The sequence below is a fragment of the Vanessa cardui genome, chromosome 11 (assembly GCF_905220365.1).
Source record: "Vanessa cardui chromosome 11, ilVanCard2.1, whole genome shotgun sequence".
Classification (NCBI taxonomy): Eukaryota; Metazoa; Arthropoda; class Insecta; order Lepidoptera; family Nymphalidae; genus Vanessa; species Vanessa cardui.
This window is the reverse complement of record NC_061133.1, coordinates 6,638,572-6,655,314: the sequence shown is the minus strand read 5'-3', so window position 1 is coordinate 6,655,314 and position 16,743 is coordinate 6,638,572. Positions and strand designations below refer to the sequence as shown.

The window sequence follows — 16,743 nt, the reverse complement described above, 5'->3', positions numbered from 1 at the left end:
CGACAGCTATCTTAAAAGTTTCTGATGGACCAAGGCAAGTAACATGTGTGGTTAAAGGAAAAATGATTGGACTCTTATTTGGATTAAATGAGGAAGAATGGTCAGAAATTGAAAATATGTGCAGTAATGGCCAGCAGCTATTTTATAGATTTTTTAAAGATGGCCTAAGTAGAAATTTCAGTTGTGAACAAAAGCTTTTTTATAATTTTTGTCTTACCAACCAATATGAAAATGTTCTCATAGCATTATTCTGCAGAATAAATAATACTAGAAATAAAGATAGGAATGATGTTATGGTCCAGATCCACCAATTGAAAAAGTCAAATAGTTATATTTTAGATTTCTATATAAACCATCTTAGGTTGGACGCCCATAGCTCTTGATACAGTACCATTTATCTTTATTTATTTTTTAGGTCTAATATACACAAATCATGGATTTTTTTAATATGTACCTCATGTTTGTTCAACAACTTTATATTATATAGTAAAAAGATTTTTATTATTTTAAATTATTGCCTGGAAATAAACTGAAATTTCAATTAATGGATTTGAGCCGTTTAAATAATATTGTATTCTTTTTTGAAATTATTATATTTATAATTGTTTAAATAATAGTGTATTTATTTTTGAAATAAAAAGTAACTAATTCCATTTAAATAAATAAGCAACACATTGGGGAATATTTTTTACATGCTAATTCTGTATAATCTTGGTTTTTTTTTAAATCATTGAAACAAAATTGCGTCAATCAATGATGTTGTAGTAAACAGATATGTTATTAACGCGTAAAAAGTGAAGACTAGAAAACGTCCTAATTGGGATGTTTGCCTTTAGTTGTTTTACGTAGTATTACGTTATAATACATCATAATTACGTAGTAATACGTTTTGCGTAATTAAAACACCTAGTTATCCCTTTTACTTATTGTTTTTATCAAGCTATCTTTTAACGAAATATAAAAATAAACTAAAATAAACGGTTCCCGGCACACTTTTTTCTGTTGTTTAGTATGGATATAACATATCTGTTTATTAGAATATCATTGGCGTCAATACAAAGAAAATTAAAAATGTATATTATTGAGTTTCGCTTATTCCGTATGTGAACTGTTCACAAACACACTTCATTAAAATATAAGTGTTATGTTTTATTAAATGTATATTGGCAAACATGCAAATATTTTATTTAAATTATTATATGTGTAGTGTAATTGCAACATAACAATCAGAAATTTGTTATGGACATTGCTAAATGATCATTTATTCCTCATTATGTTTACTATTCTTAAACAAAAGCAGCAAATATAGCAGCGACTCTAAATTACACCATCCTTACGTCATCACTTATACTTAAATCATTAAGTGAATAATTTCATCCGAAAGTCGCCTCTCGTCTTGTTTGTTTTTAAAAATAATTAATCAACTTTACACACATAAGTAATAGCTGGACAAGCGTGGCAAGATGATTATAATTTAGAGGTCATCGCCCTAATACCTTGTGCTGTACAAATTTATAGAAAAAACTTCTTAAGTAATTATTATATTTTATAACTACGTAATAGAAAACAAAAAAAAACACTATTGAAAAGTGTAAAAAGACGTTCAGTATAATGCAAACTAAAATTTACTTGAATTGCATACCATGTGGCTTGTTGCAACAATGAAAATGCGTAGGAAATGACCTGAGTCTGGGTAGTAGCTAAAATGTATAGTGGGCGTTGACATCGAATTCGTGCCTACAGTGATTTTGCGAAGAGAAGAAATAAAACTTATTAAAGTTTGTGAGGTAAGTTTTGCGTGGTATGAGTTGTAGTTTTAGCTGACAGTAGGCTTCGCGCTAGCGCAAAGAGCGAACGTGGTCGCGTTGTAAAAGTGCGATTCATCTGATCTCTCGCGAGTGTAGCTGCAGCGATCGAAAAACGAACACAACGACTCAGGCATGGAAGTGGCGGGTCAATGGCGCCGGGAGTGGGCTGGAACCGCCGAATACGGGAAGGTACCATGGGAAACGTGCGAAGTTACATGCTTATTCAAATTAATAGAATAACAGTAAAGTGTTATTGCAAAATGTATATAATTTAACAATCTCGAATTAATCAAAATATGAGTTACCCTTGAATTAAGTTATGTCCTCCATTGATTGTGGGAGTAAGCTTACAGTGTCCTGAAAATAATGATTTAGAAACCTTTTGAAATAGAGCACATTGTTTAAGTAATAGTTTAGTTTCCGTTTTTTCGTCATTTAAACAAATTGTCCGGATAGGCAATACAATTTGGATATGTTTTTGTACTAGATATCTTTAGTTCTTTTAACAACGATTATGGCATTTAAGTTTACAAGCGGTCATTGCCAAAAGCGTAAACTTGTCATTTCCAAATATGGTGTAAAAACTCAACGTGACTCGACCGCCCGGGCAAGTGGTATAGCTTGATAGGCGAAAATGAATCATTCATACTGATGATATAAAGGTCAACAGCAATTCGTTTAATGTATCTAGACTGGACCAGTTTAGTTTGTTTCTTTATTTTCGGGGAATATATAAATCAATAATTGTACCTGGTTAAACAACACAATGCATCGAAAATAAGGAAGTTGATGAGTTGAAAGTTTTATCTAGTATTTGTTTTAAAAGTCACAGTTAAAATTATATTTTGTGTGTCTTTGTTTACACTTTGTATATTTATTATGTATATGTTGTATGCATGAGGAAGGTACCTATTTATACGAATCACTTAATTTGACATTCTTGCTTCTTACTATCACTTTATTTACGTACAAAATAAAAATAAAAAGTTTATACTTCAAAAGGTTTTACAATACATTGCAAAAACTTTGGAGCCATTTATCAAATATAAAAAAAATCGTACGAATACTTGTGTTGTTACTAACTTTGTACTTCCAACAAATTGCATTTAATTCAATTTTATTTTTATATAACATACATTGTCTGGTTGAATTTTCGTACACAAGTCACGTAGATGGCTAGATAGGATATATAGATTATTTATAGGTAAGTAAGTATAGGTATATATGTATAAGAATAAGTACCTATTTGTCTATTTAAAAGTAACTGTACGCACTGGTACAGATTATTGATAGTATTATTTTATTGTGTTACAGTAATTATGGTATCTTTTATTTTTTTTATTTGATATCTAAGTCTGCTTCTACATAAAGTTACGACAGTTACTACAATATTGTCTTCCTTAACACTAAATCATATAATATGAATTAGATGGTACTTGTTGCGAGCCTTATGTGTAAGTAAACATTAACACAGTGAACACAAAAGGCGCTAACATATTCAATTAAGCGGGAAGCACTCGTCATTATCAATGTAGAAAGCGTCAACTAGAGGAAACTACCAGGTTTCTTGCTGTACGTTATTTTCTAACTATTAGAAAACTTTAACTCATGGAAAATTTACTTCCTACAAACATTTGTTTACTATATATGATGATTTTTTATTTTATTTTCTAATATGCTATAGCCATTTAGAAAATTTAATATTACCTACAAATTATCTCAAATAACCGTACAGCTTTAATTAAGTACCATCAGAAATGCTAGAAATATCAATACACATAAATAACATGTTAATTATTTTGTTGTTTAAATTATATTAATATTAACGCGACAAACGCGTTGATGTCTTTTACTCTTTGACTTTTGAATATAGAAATTTTGATTAAATTAGTATTTGGCATTCGACCACCCATCTTGGATACATTATAAAATATCCTTTAATATATTGGAATCACAAATCATGGGAAAAAATAACTCATGACTACTTATTTCTCGTGTTGTATATTTAAATTTCAAATAAAAGTAATTGAGATGGTTTTCAAAAATATCTAATTTCTACTTGTTGGAGAAATGTGTTTGCACACTTTGGCATTTACAAAGTGAAAGTGATTTAAGCACGCGACACGTTGTGTCCCAGCAAAGAAAAAACGATTAAATTATGTATAACTATAAGAAAATACGCTTGATCCTAATTATACCTCAAATTGTAAGAACATAAATCAATAAGTAAAAAAATAAGAAAATTATCTATATCTAAAATTTATAGTCTACGGTTTGGTCGAGTATAATTTGTATAACTAGGGTGTCTACGCTGCAGGACTCATAATAATTAGCGTATAGTGCAATTAGTACTTAAACAAAACAATAACATAATAATATACCAGTAATCATATGTAACTGCTTTGGCTGCGCTTTGTTTTGGCCATCTCTGAGCACGATTCATGAAGAGTGTGTAATATGCCGGAAATCCATCCTGCGCAAAGGCCATACTGTGAGGTTGCGCCTACCGAATATTATTTTTGTATTCGTTTGTGTTCTTTTTCCTGCCGATATACAATGTACATTAAGCTGTAACTGTGTTTTATAAATTATAGTATATTTCTGGGCTGTACATTTTTTTGGAATTATATTTTTATAACACTTGTAAAGAACATTTAAGAACACTTAAGGTTCAATGAAATTATACAATTTCTATTTTAACATTTAATTTATTTACATCTTTAGTATCATAGTCGCGTGTCTTATGACAAGACAAAATATGGCCATAGCAACTGGTAACTACATAATTATATTGGTCTATCCAAATCAAATTAAATCAAAATAAACTTTATTGAAGTAGGCTTTTACAAGCATTTTTGAATCGTCATTTTATAATTAAGTGAAGCTACCACCGGTTCGGAAAGTAGATTCTACCGAGAAGAACCGGGAAGAATCTCAGTAGTTACTCTTTTTTAACATTTAAAAAATACAAAGTCGTGTTAGTTAAATACAATTATTTAAATTAATACATCCTACTTGGAAGTCAACAGGTATTAACTCCAGGCCTTTTTATCATCTATAACTCATATTACTTGTAGTAACTAGTAGGTACTTGGTGAACTTTTACAAGAGACTCCTCTTTCTTCATGTTGATAATCAGTTTGATACGTTTACACATACTATACATACCAATGATATTCTAATAAACAGATATGTTATATCCATACTAAACAACAGAAAAAGTGTGCCGCGCCGGGGACCGTTTATTTTAGCTTATTTTTACATGTCTTTAAAAGTAAAAAGGATAGCTTGATAAAAACAATAAGTAAAAGGGATACCTAAATGTTTTAATTACGCAGAACGTATTACTACGTAATTATGATGTATTATAACGTATTACTACGTAAAACGACTAAAGGCAAACGTCCCAATTTGGACGTTTTCTAGTCTTCACTTGTTGCGCGTTAATAACATATCTGTTTACTACAACATCATTGATACGTACATAATAAATTAAAATATAATTTTATACGTTAATTTTTTTCACAATTATAATATTAGATATAATACGAATTGAAAATCGTAAGCTGAGGATTACCATTTCATCATATTTATCGTAGGTTTCGTAAAACTTTTAAGAACGATCTGTATTACTCTAATTTTAAACACAACGGAAAAACCGGAGACTCCGAGAAATTTTCGTCATTCAAATCCAATATAGTGCGTCACAAATATATGGAATTATCTGCATTAATTTTTGTATTGTCTAAGTCACAACCTATGGTAGGTAAGTTCACTTAAATAAAGCGGAAAGCGTAGATACTTTGGGTTAACTTCCAAAAGTATAGAGCAAAACCTTAAAAATTACAATTTTTAAGGTTTTAATTTATTATTGTAAATATATAAATTTTTAAGGTGCATATTTTGTACGTCATATATTCTACCGACAAACGGTCTAAACACGAGTATGTTACTGCAACTACAGATGCAAAGTACCTAGCAAATGAAATATATGGATATGTTATTAATTTCGGGATATTTACCATGTTTTTTATTTTTATTCGGTGGAGCTCGATATTTCGACATTACGGAAACATGGTAAACATCCTGAAATTAATAACTTTAGTAATAAGAATAACCATGTTAATTTAAAATCTTATATATGGATAAGTATTATACCTAATTGTTTTCAATGGGGTTAATACCACATGCTTACCTAGCCTACAAATTACTGAAGAAAATTTTAAAATGATTAATGCTCGCATATACGATACAATGCTCTAACTGCTGAATCGCATAGGTTAACATTTTACCTTATTAACATTAACATTTTAACTTATAACATTATTCTTTGAAATAAAGATGAGAACTAAGAGTATTAATGTAATAGTGACACGACCCGATATCGCAGAATGTCTGTATATACAACTTTTACAGCTTTTAAATCAGTTTATACTGATTTTTAAAAATTACATAATGCATTTAAGGTTCTTAATTGGATAAGGATTAATGATGTATTGCTTAAAATCACCTCAGAATTAAGGAATTATTTCTCGTAGAAAGTAAACATCACCAATACACAACGCATATGCAATACGTAAACCATCACGACCTTTTTATAGATCTTTTAAGGTGTATAATACTCATCAGTGTTACTCTACTATATTATGCATATATTTTACAAATAAACCTTCGCTCTGAATCATTTTATCTATTAAAAAAAACGCTTCAATATCCATTCCGTTGTTTTAGAGATCTAGACATACATAGGGACAGATACACAACGGGAAGAGACTTTGTTTTATAGTACCTATGTACCTAATTATTTTAAAAACAAATCATGTCCTAATAGGGGAAAAATGTGTAAAATTTTTTTATTAGACAGAGATATGAAAATCGATATTTAGGCTTCTGTTTATAACTTAGATCTACGTTACATTTTTCCAATGGGATATCTTATCTCACTCATGCAGAACATTTTTATATTATGTCAAAATTTTGTAATCGTAGAACTTGGTAGGTAGGTTTTTTTAAACCAATTTTTGTCAATCATCATGGTCTAAGGGCTTATAAGCTCATTTCGAGGTCCTAGGGTTAACCTCGGGTCCACTCTTTTTCGTTCCAGATTCAAGGCTTTTGACCTTTAGGTCTTTTTAGATTTGCTATCCTATCAGATAATGAAAGTAAAAGCAAACTGAACCCTGCAATTGCACTTACACATATGTACACCTGTGTATTAAATTATTTTAATACTGCACAGTTAGCAAGTCTCATCATCGAGATTAATTATTTATAGTCAATTGAACAAAAACGAAAAAGGTAGTGAATTAGAAGATGTCACCATTAGTGTTTGGGAGCGCTTAATACATTTCTCTTTTATGCAGATTGATGTCAATGACCAAGTATCGACCGATTACCGCGTCCCTCGCGGCTGACATCCGGTCATCGCATAGTCATTTCTAAAATTCGCACAATTCTGATGGTGATTTACCTTTAACAAATTGCAATTATGCACAAAGTCACCAACAAATACACAACGTTATGGTTTTTATTGACAACTTTATTAATTTAATTTAAGGAAACTTTTGTCAATAACGCGAGTTGACCGAACAAAAGTTGCCAAGTATATTTTTTTAATATCCCGACGCAGTTCAATGAATACGGAGTATATACCTACTTATGTATGTAACCGTTACGTACCTATTTAAACTAAAATGTATACTAGATATTATTTACTTACTTGAAAATCGTGATTACGACCTTAGTTTTGGTTTTATTTGGCATAATAATGACGTCACCCGATAGCTACGTCACCTTGATCCATTATTATAACCAGTAGGTAACAGACAGCCGTATTTCCGACTAACACAATCCTAATTAGAATAAGTTTACTTTTAACGTAAGTAAAATAAAACGACTTTACTGTTAACAATTATAGGTTTTTGTTGTTATTTTATGAAATTTATCATGATTAGTATTCATTTAAGGCATAATTGAAGAAATATTACTAAATCAGGAAGGATACTTGCATTGTTATGTAACCTAACGATTTAATTAAAAAAAATGGCTCTGTAATAATAACATAACGTGGTATTAATAATATCGAATAGAGCGTCTTTACAGCGTCGCTTATTTTAAATATCGCAATCACAGTCACCATTTCATTTCGCCCCCACACTCAACGTTCACGTCATTCACAACAATAAATATGTACTTACCTGTTTTGAATGAAGGTCAAAATGAGAATGTGCTTATTAAATTCACATCAAAACCTACAACTAGACATAATGCAGACTGAAGACGTTTTTAAACGTAATTTTCATCGATGTTGTTGGTACATTGAGAGTAATTTGATTTACACATCACCAGGTTACGATTTATAGTTTGCCATTACATCTTAATGAGATTTAGCGCCTATTGGCCATTAGGAAATTTATAAGCAAATGATCTGTGAGAAGGAAGATGCAAAATGTCATCATTCAGCCCAAAAGTAAAATTAAATTATTAATTCATTCAATTTATTGTATTTTTATTTATCGTCTAATTAAATACTGCCAAAATGTAGGTACGTAATACATCGTATAAACTCTACTCATTGGTTTAACAAAATTTTTGTATTACATTTATTAATACGATCTATTATTTTAAGGAAATTCTGGTGTCGGTTAGTAATCATTTTATATCATTTGCAAGTTCACGTTGCAAGTTGCGCAAACTTGATCTAATTTACGAGATATTAGATATTCAGTTACCAGTCATTTAATCTCTCTTTGGTAATTATATTCATTATATTGCATCTGAATCGAGCGAAATAATGTAAGTAATATATTAAAGTAGACATTGCTGAGTATGTGTATAGATTTAAAGGATTAAATTATGTATGGTTTGATTATTTAAAATATGTTTTAACGAAATCCGTTAAAAAAACGATTTATTGAAAATACTTTAATTCGTTGGAAATTTTAATAAAACTTAAACATTTGTTAATCTGAGGTTTCGTAATAGATACTAATAAAATATTTTATAATTCCAGGTGATAGAAGGCGGTGTTACACGACAAGTCGCTCGCGCTATGGAAGTTCTGCATGCGAGTGCTCCGGGCGCGAAGGTGCGCGTAATGCGCGCCGCCTACCACTCCTCGGCGGGTCCGGGAGCACCGGCCTCTTCCTACATGATGCACTCCTCCAGACAAGTATGTACTAATTCTTTGATTGAAAAAAAAAAACAGTTGACAGTCAAAACTTAGCTGACGTTACACATGATACACTGATTTGTGAATTAATAATTATCAAAATCACGTACTAAGTACTTGTGTTGAGATATTTTTTGAATCTTTGTTACTTTAGTAAGAAATTATGTCTCCTCGATTTAATTATAGAAGGTAAACTAGTAAACATGACGTATAAATATCTGCATCAATTTTATTATTTTATGTATCGCTATTTAAATATGTCTCAATCCATAAAATGTTAAATATCAAATTGGTTCTTTAATTTAAAACAATAGTAACGTCTAATTACGTTAATTTACAGGTCATATCATCGGGGTATAATTTTTTAGAACCTTCATCTTTACCGTCGAAACCATTAGAAATATCTTCAACGCCTTTAGAATTATTACCAGACAGTGAAGTAGACAATGAAAATTACAAAGTTACCGAACCAGACGACTATGATATATCTGAACCGTCTAAATGGAGAGGTTCGACAAGAAAAAATTCTATTCGAATGCCTAGCGAGGAATCATCTTCAGCAGATAATGCAAGTATAATTGATCTTGATTCTAGAACTAGTAGCAGAAGCACATTAAGAAGGAGTTTTCAAAGTAAACATAATGAGGATATAAATAAAATTCATAATATCAACACAAGAGTTTCTCCTCTGTTGGATGCACCGGTTGCTCTAAGTACTCTAAAGTATACTTCTCTGTTAAACGGCAGTGATGACTGGAATAATAGAAGGAAAAGTTATAGCTTTGAGGGTACATCTCCTATCGACAAAAGTATATCATCTGAAAACAATTCTTTCACCATAGACTCATCTACTGATAGTGGAATATGTAAATCCTCAGAAATTGTTAATGATCAACTAAACAGTAAGAAACACCATAATATTTTTGAAAAAATGGGATCCAATCAAGAAGAGACCTTCACTGAATGGCTTTCAAGAAATAGGTCAACTTCATATAAGGACATGAGCCCACCCAAACCTATTCATGTTCCAGAACTTCAAAAAAATGAAGATAAAATAACAGTAAAATCAACTGGAAAAGTAACTATAACATTACCTACAGAAAGTTTTAAAGAAAAGCGAACTGAAACATCCAAGTATGACGACAGTGACCGAAGGACCAAAAAAGTTGAATTTTGTAAAACTGAGTTGCATTTTGCAGTAGATACTGGAACAGTTAATATTATTGCTACCGATGAAAAACCACCACCTTCTAACGATTTTAGAAGAAGAAGAAGTGCTTTCGTTCCTTTGAATGAGAAAATTGATAAATCGATTACACTTTTTGGAGAACAAAGCAAATTAACGGATAATCATATTCATGAAAGTGTTATCTCAAACACCGAGACAAGCGAAACGGATGAGAATACAGCAGCTACTAAAAGTATTCTCAAGAATAAAATCCCGAAACCCAAACCATATCTTCTAGGAGAGAACATGGCATTTGGGAATTTTAATGATAGTATAAATGATCTTGACACAAAGAAACATTTGGCAACTATGAGTGCCGTTTCTTTAATTAATCGTCAACTCCAAGAAAGACGACACAGTAATGAAACTAATTCTAGCTGCGAAAGTGATTTGAGTACTGTTCTCAATAATACCGTTGGGACAGGAAGTAAAGGTATATAGACAAGTTTTTTTTATGTTGATTTTACATTTATGTTAATATATTCTAATTTTTATGTTAATTTATTCTGATTATGTTCATATTTATTTTTACTTTCTTACGCATTTGTTCAATAAAAAAAACGTTCGATTTGCAGGTCCACAGCTGCGAGATAGCTCAAATTATAAACAAACGAAAAATGCAATTATAGAACCTTTAAAACATAGGTCATCTGATGTGAAAAATTCTGCGGTGTCTCGTTCACAAAATAAACTTAAGATAAGAGAACTGCGTGGAAGCGAATTAGCCTATTTTGGAGTCGACGACAGTGAGAAATCTAAAGTTATCCACAGTCAAGATAATATGCAAGAAGAGATATTTCATTCTGTGAAATTAGTTCAACAAATATCTAGTAGCGTTTGTAATAGCGAAGCCGATTCTGATGAAGCTCCAGAGTATCAAAATATTTTACCTAACTATAATTTGACCGTTACGCCAACTCCTAAACCGCGTTCGATCTACAGCGATCAAGTACGAAAAGGGGCAGAACCAAGAATTTTAAAACCAATTGTTGAACAAGATTTGGAAAAATTTCCTCAATCCGATGGAGATCGAAATTCCAAAAAAAGCAAAGAAACATATAAATCTTCGCATTTTGATAACAATGTACCTTCAAGATATACGAAAGAAAAAATGCCAAGGCCAAAAGATATCAAAATCAATCTTACAAATGATTATTCATCACTAGGGTAAGCACTATTTTACAACACATCACTCATGTATTTTTGCTTTAAAACTAATTTAGTTATTATATATGAATAATTTATTTTCAGAAGGAGCAAATCTACATCTTTGAAAAGAGTTAAAAACAATAAAGAAAATGAGAGCTCTAAGTCGTTACGAAACACAAAACCAGATAGAAACATACCGGAATCACCAGTATATATTAACCTACAAACAAAACCAGACCGGAAGACTCCCATCTCTGAAGACAAAAATCAAAGATTAAGTGATCAGCGACTTTTAATAAGTGCAAATGACTCCAAATCAAGTAAATCTTCTACTAACAAAATAAGAAGTATAGCGACGGCTGATAAAGGCGACGTATCCGATAAAGTTAAGGAACACCATAGTGTTGTGAATAGAAACAATAAAAATGAAATCAAGAAAGATAGCAGTCAGCAACCTAAAAAATATCCAAGACGGACTGAAAAATTAACCACTCCCGATCACTTACAAGACAAATTTATCAGACAGCGCTCTTACGATAAACATAAAATCAACACAAGTACGAGCAATAATAAATATGAAGTATTTAATACTAACTCTCTAAAGAAAAAAGAGAATAAAGATATTTCAAAGATGGTTGTAGCTAATATTGGTAAAGCTACAGCGGAACATGAAGCAAATATACGAAACGCTACTAAAACTAAGACCGTAGATCGACCTAAAGATATTTCCAAAGAAATTAAAACGTCCACAAAATCAAATGAAGAAAATCAAAGTTTTCAATATGCTATGAAATTAAGTACCAATAAAACAGTAAAGACCTCAAGTTCTAACACAAAACCCGACCGGTCCTCAAAATCAAAACGTAGTAAATATGTAATTAATTATGACGATAAAAATGGAACTGTCTCTTCCATTTGCAAAATAAAATCGGTGCCTGGTACGTATACAAGAAAATTGATTTCAGTTGAAAATAAAAACCCTCAAGAATGTAATAATGATAAAATTATAAACAAAATTGCTTTGAAAAAGTAAAGTTGTGCATGCTATAAATAATAAAATAAAAGAATGGCAGATAAGTCATACCTCAACATACATATTTCAGTCCAGCTCATCAATGGACAGTCGAACACAATCAAAGAGGATTTAAGAAACAAAAAACGGATACCAAGTACGCACATACGATCTTGCCAACTTCTATAGCTCAATGTTTTTCATGTGCTTATTAAGGTGATATATTTTAAATATACTTGTACGAAAGAAAATACATGGATGAAGATAGTTTGTATTGTTTAATATTAATAATGATCTCACAAATTAGTATTTAATATTATTTTAATATCAACCTAACACTGCTATTACTTAACATAATAATAAATGATTACAAATCACAGTTCTTTATTATTTTGCAATTCTTCCTTACACTGTAGTCAAGGGATCTCTATCATATTCGCTAACTAAAACTAGAACTTTGTTGTCCAGTTGGTTTTGAAGGTGAGACGAAAATCCACTTAAAAACCCTCTCTCAGAATCAGAATGATTCGTCAGAATTACTGATATTCCTCTTTGTGTTGCATCGAGAACATCATGATGAAGCATTTCACCTTAAAAAAATTAAATTAGATTAAGAAAACATTTTTAAAAACAATCACAAATCGAGTACAATACTAAATTGGATTGAAATAACATGTAAAAGTATACATGTATATTGTTCAAATTGGTTGGGTGTAACTAGTTTAAAATTCAATTGCAAGGCTTAACAATCAAATATACTAACATGTGAACTTAAACAAGACTGTTAAAATAAGTTTAAATGGAATGAAGTTTAAATTATTATATAATTTACGATAGCTTAAACTTTTTCAACTGTCGTCAATTTAACCAAACAATACTTTGCATAATTTACAAGTACAAGTTTCATATAAGGCAATACTTCTAACTATTATAAATTTAAATAAATATCAGCAGTAAAGAATTTGACAAATTTTAAAATACCTGTCAAAAATAAATCAGCTTCGGCGACTTTTTTTAATACAGAACTTCCAGATCCAGCACACAGGGCTACAGTTTTTACGTGATCAGTTAAGGCTCTCCCTTTGCCAATGGCCAAACGCACGTGTTTTAAGCCTGTTAAAGTTTTAACTTTTTCAATAGCTTCAGATAAGTCGAAGTGTTCATTAATATGCAGAAGCCTGAAATACAAAATTGAATTCAATTATTTTAAAGTTTCGTAGAATAAGTATCATTTACAATATATGGGTTAAAAAATAATTTACTTGATTTGAGTTTTAATTTTAATGATTCTTCTTTTGGGCCGATATATTTCATCGAAAAATAACATCTATCACTATGTGACTTTAGATGACTCTCTCAATTGAGCAGAGAGTTAAGCATCCTTTTATTTCATATTATAATTATAATAAAACTTTAGCATTTTACAAATGGACGTATGTTTTAATTTTAATCCATTAAACAGAGTTGACTTCATTTAAATTTTAAGTGTACGTAATTCACTAAATGATTGTGATCTATTTAGCTAAAGGTGGTTTAAAGTTAGCATTATACTAATGAATATTTACCGTCCAGCTCCTGTTGTAGGATCTACGCCGGGTATGATAGGAACTGATTCAACAAAGGGAAATGCAGATGCCAGCCAATCATTAACACCCCCTTTGACGGAATCCCAACTTGTGTGAGGTGAATACAATGTAATGCGATTCTCAAGTAATAATGACACAATCCGCTCCTTCCATGAGCTGCAAAAGAGAGAATAATTAAAATATTTTATATTTAGTATCTCAAATCTCCATCAAAACTATTTATTTTTTAATAACTCACCTTTGAATAACAGTCTTCAAAGGAGCAAAAATAGGAGGATGGTAAGAAATTACCATTTCACAATTGTTCTTTTCTGCTTCTAAAGCAACATCTTCAGTCAAATCATTAGTTAGTAAAATTTTCTTTATATTTCTGCAAGAAAATACCACAGCAATGTAGTCTTGAATATATACATTAAAGGCAAATAATCAGTAATTCTACAACTGTAATAACATCATTGTACCTTGGTGTATATGGTTCAACCAATAATCCTGTATTATCCCAACTCTCAGAAAGTTGTTTAGGAGCGAATTTTTCCAATACAGATATTACATCATTTAATTTAACTCCAGTTTTTTCTTCATTAGACATTTTGGAGAGAGTTGAACAATAATTTTGTAAATGAGTACTTTTTACAAAATTTCTAACAAGTTTTAACATCAGTTAGGATCTTGTGTAATAACTGAAACAAAAGTTAGTTTTTTTAGTCAGGGGAAAATTGAAGGTTTTAAAATTGTTTATTACTAATTTAAATAAAAAGAAAATTTTTTGAAATAGTAGTGATTTTCACAATATACACATACACTGCACATCCAAATGTAAATTAAATTTTCTCTTACATAACATTTACAATATAAATGAAATACAAATCATAAAGATACTGTGCTTTTATTATTTTTATTTACATATTAACAAAAAAAATATGATATCTAAATATCATTATTAAAGAAATAACATTGTACACATTTTTCATCATTTTGTTTAATCACTCCACCATTTGTTTAGTCTTCAATCAATTTCCATATTTTGATTTCACCATCATCACTGCAAGATATTAACTCCTGGTTTCCAGAGGGGTTCCATTTAACACAGTTAACATCTCGTGAATGGGCATTAAGCTTGGTACAAATTAAGTCAAATTGTGGTGCATTGGGATCTGAGTTATCAGCTTCCTTGAATACTCTTATAATATCATCACCACTAGCAGTGGCAATCAGGCCAGATGTGTGACACCAAGCTATATCATAAATGCATCTGGTGTGATATCCAGAGAGGGTGCAAACACACTTCCATATTGAGTCTCTATCAGCAACAATAACACCCTCCTGATTATCAGCGTTATATTCTTGCCAAATTTTGACAGTTTTGTCATCACTGCATGTTGCTAATCTTTTACCAGTCTTATCAAATGCCAAACCCCATACTGTCGACTCATGTGAATGTAAGGTGGCCATACAGGCCCAGTCACTATCCAATTGGTCTTCCTTGTATAGTTTAACTGTGTTATCATATGAGGCAGAGGCCAAAACGTCTGAGGATGGATGCCATGCTACCTACAAACAAAAACTTGTAACAATTATTCTGCATTTTGCTGTAATATATTTGCATCTTTATTTAAATATTTTACAAACTTTCTTGACATCCTGATTGTGGGCATTCAGAACTGCTTCACAGACATATTCATCATCTCCAGCGACTTCCCAAACCCATACTGATTTATCACGGCCACATGTAGCTAGAAGTTGACCAGATGGGGACCATGCTACACTCTTAACTTCATTTTCATGTCCTTCTAGGGTAGCATTGCATTCAAATTGACCTAATGAAATATGAAATTTATAGATAGGTTTGTTTTTATGTAGATAGCAGTATTAAATTTAATACACACCACTTTTTTTGTCCCATATAGCTGTTGTTCCATCAAAACTTGCAGAAGCCAAAAAATTTCCACAAGGAGACCAGGCTACTTCTCTAATTGTTCGTTGATGCCCATCTACTAGAACAGTTTTCATAACCCATTTTTCTCCTTCTTTATTCCATAACTTTATTATTTTATCTTCACCGCATGATGCAAACATTTTCCCATGAGGGTGCCATGAAGCATTCCAAACAATTCCTTTATGACCAGTCAAAGTTTGTAGCATTTCCAATTTGGCCATTTTTAATGTGAAAACTATCGTTGTTTATTAATTCTGTTTATATACAATTAAACACATACATTTAAGATATTTTTTTTCTTTCTACATGAATAAAAAAAGTAAAAATCTATATTATGAAAACTTACCTTATATTTAATTAAACTTTTCAAGCCTATATATATGAAGAAACTTAAAATTAAATTTTGGTAATCACGATGCAAGGCACGTAATTAAATCAACGTAAATAACAATTAACAACCTATAAAATTGAATATTAGTGAAGTCACGAAATACGATATTTTTTTTTTTTTTTTTTTTTTGTGGCTTTTATTTGTGCCAAAGAGGCACAGATTATTTCGCCAATGTCACGTGCGATGGAGAAGACACGATGGAGATTGATCGGTTCGGTCGAGATTACATGCTCAAATTAATTTTGAAGGCATAATAGCACTAGACGAATTGGAGACCCATAACCTAAAACAACACAACAATAATAATTACATAAAAAGTAAATAAAATAAGGCAACTACTATTAAAATGCATAACAACAATCACAAAATAATTTACAACTTAATCTTATTACGTTCAATATATTTACATAGAAATTTACAAAATGGACTAAACACAAACATTAACAAACATTCAACGTTAAT

General features: G+C 30.7%; 2 protein-coding genes across 5 annotated transcripts; one reads left to right on the top strand and one right to left on the bottom strand.

The window, feature by feature from the left end:
• The first annotated feature begins 1,821 nt into the window (after nucleotides 1-1,821).
• LOC124533433 lies at nucleotides 1,822-12,849 on the top strand. Of its 3 annotated transcripts, none has more exons than XM_047108685.1 (6): nucleotides 1,822-2,011; nucleotides 8,821-8,979; nucleotides 9,320-10,640; nucleotides 10,783-11,374; nucleotides 11,459-12,294; nucleotides 12,460-12,849. In XM_047108685.1, the coding sequence occupies exons 1-6, from the start codon at nucleotides 1,958-1,960 to the stop codon at nucleotides 12,555-12,557; spliced, it is 3,060 nt and encodes a 1,019-aa protein (XP_046964641.1). In that variant the 5' UTR covers nucleotides 1,822-1,957; the 3' UTR covers nucleotides 12,558-12,849. The 3 variants fall into 3 exon arrangements, with proteins under 3 accessions (XP_046964641.1, XP_046964639.1, XP_046964640.1); XM_047108683.1 differs by having other exon boundaries at nucleotides 1,823-1,997; XM_047108684.1 differs by having other exon boundaries at nucleotides 1,823-1,997; nucleotides 11,459-12,849.
• Nucleotides 12,679-16,388, bottom strand: LOC124533434 (probable cytosolic iron-sulfur protein assembly protein Ciao1). Of its 2 annotated transcripts, XM_047108687.1 has the most exons (6): nucleotides 16,237-16,388; nucleotides 14,416-14,634; nucleotides 14,193-14,324; nucleotides 13,934-14,110; nucleotides 13,350-13,546; nucleotides 12,679-12,958 (listed from the first exon to the last, which is right to left on the bottom strand). In XM_047108687.1, exons 2-6 carry the CDS (start codon nucleotides 14,610-14,612, stop codon nucleotides 12,774-12,776), a joined length of 888 nt encoding a protein of 295 aa, XP_046964643.1. In that variant the 5' UTR covers nucleotides 14,613-14,634; nucleotides 16,237-16,388; the 3' UTR covers nucleotides 12,679-12,773. The 2 variants fall into 2 exon arrangements, with proteins under 2 accessions (XP_046964643.1, XP_046964642.1); XM_047108686.1 differs by lacking the exons at nucleotides 12,679-12,958; nucleotides 13,350-13,546; nucleotides 13,934-14,110; nucleotides 14,193-14,324; nucleotides 14,416-14,634 and adding exons at nucleotides 14,825-15,505; nucleotides 15,584-15,771; nucleotides 15,841-16,144.
• Between the last annotated feature and the right edge of the window lie 355 nt (nucleotides 16,389-16,743).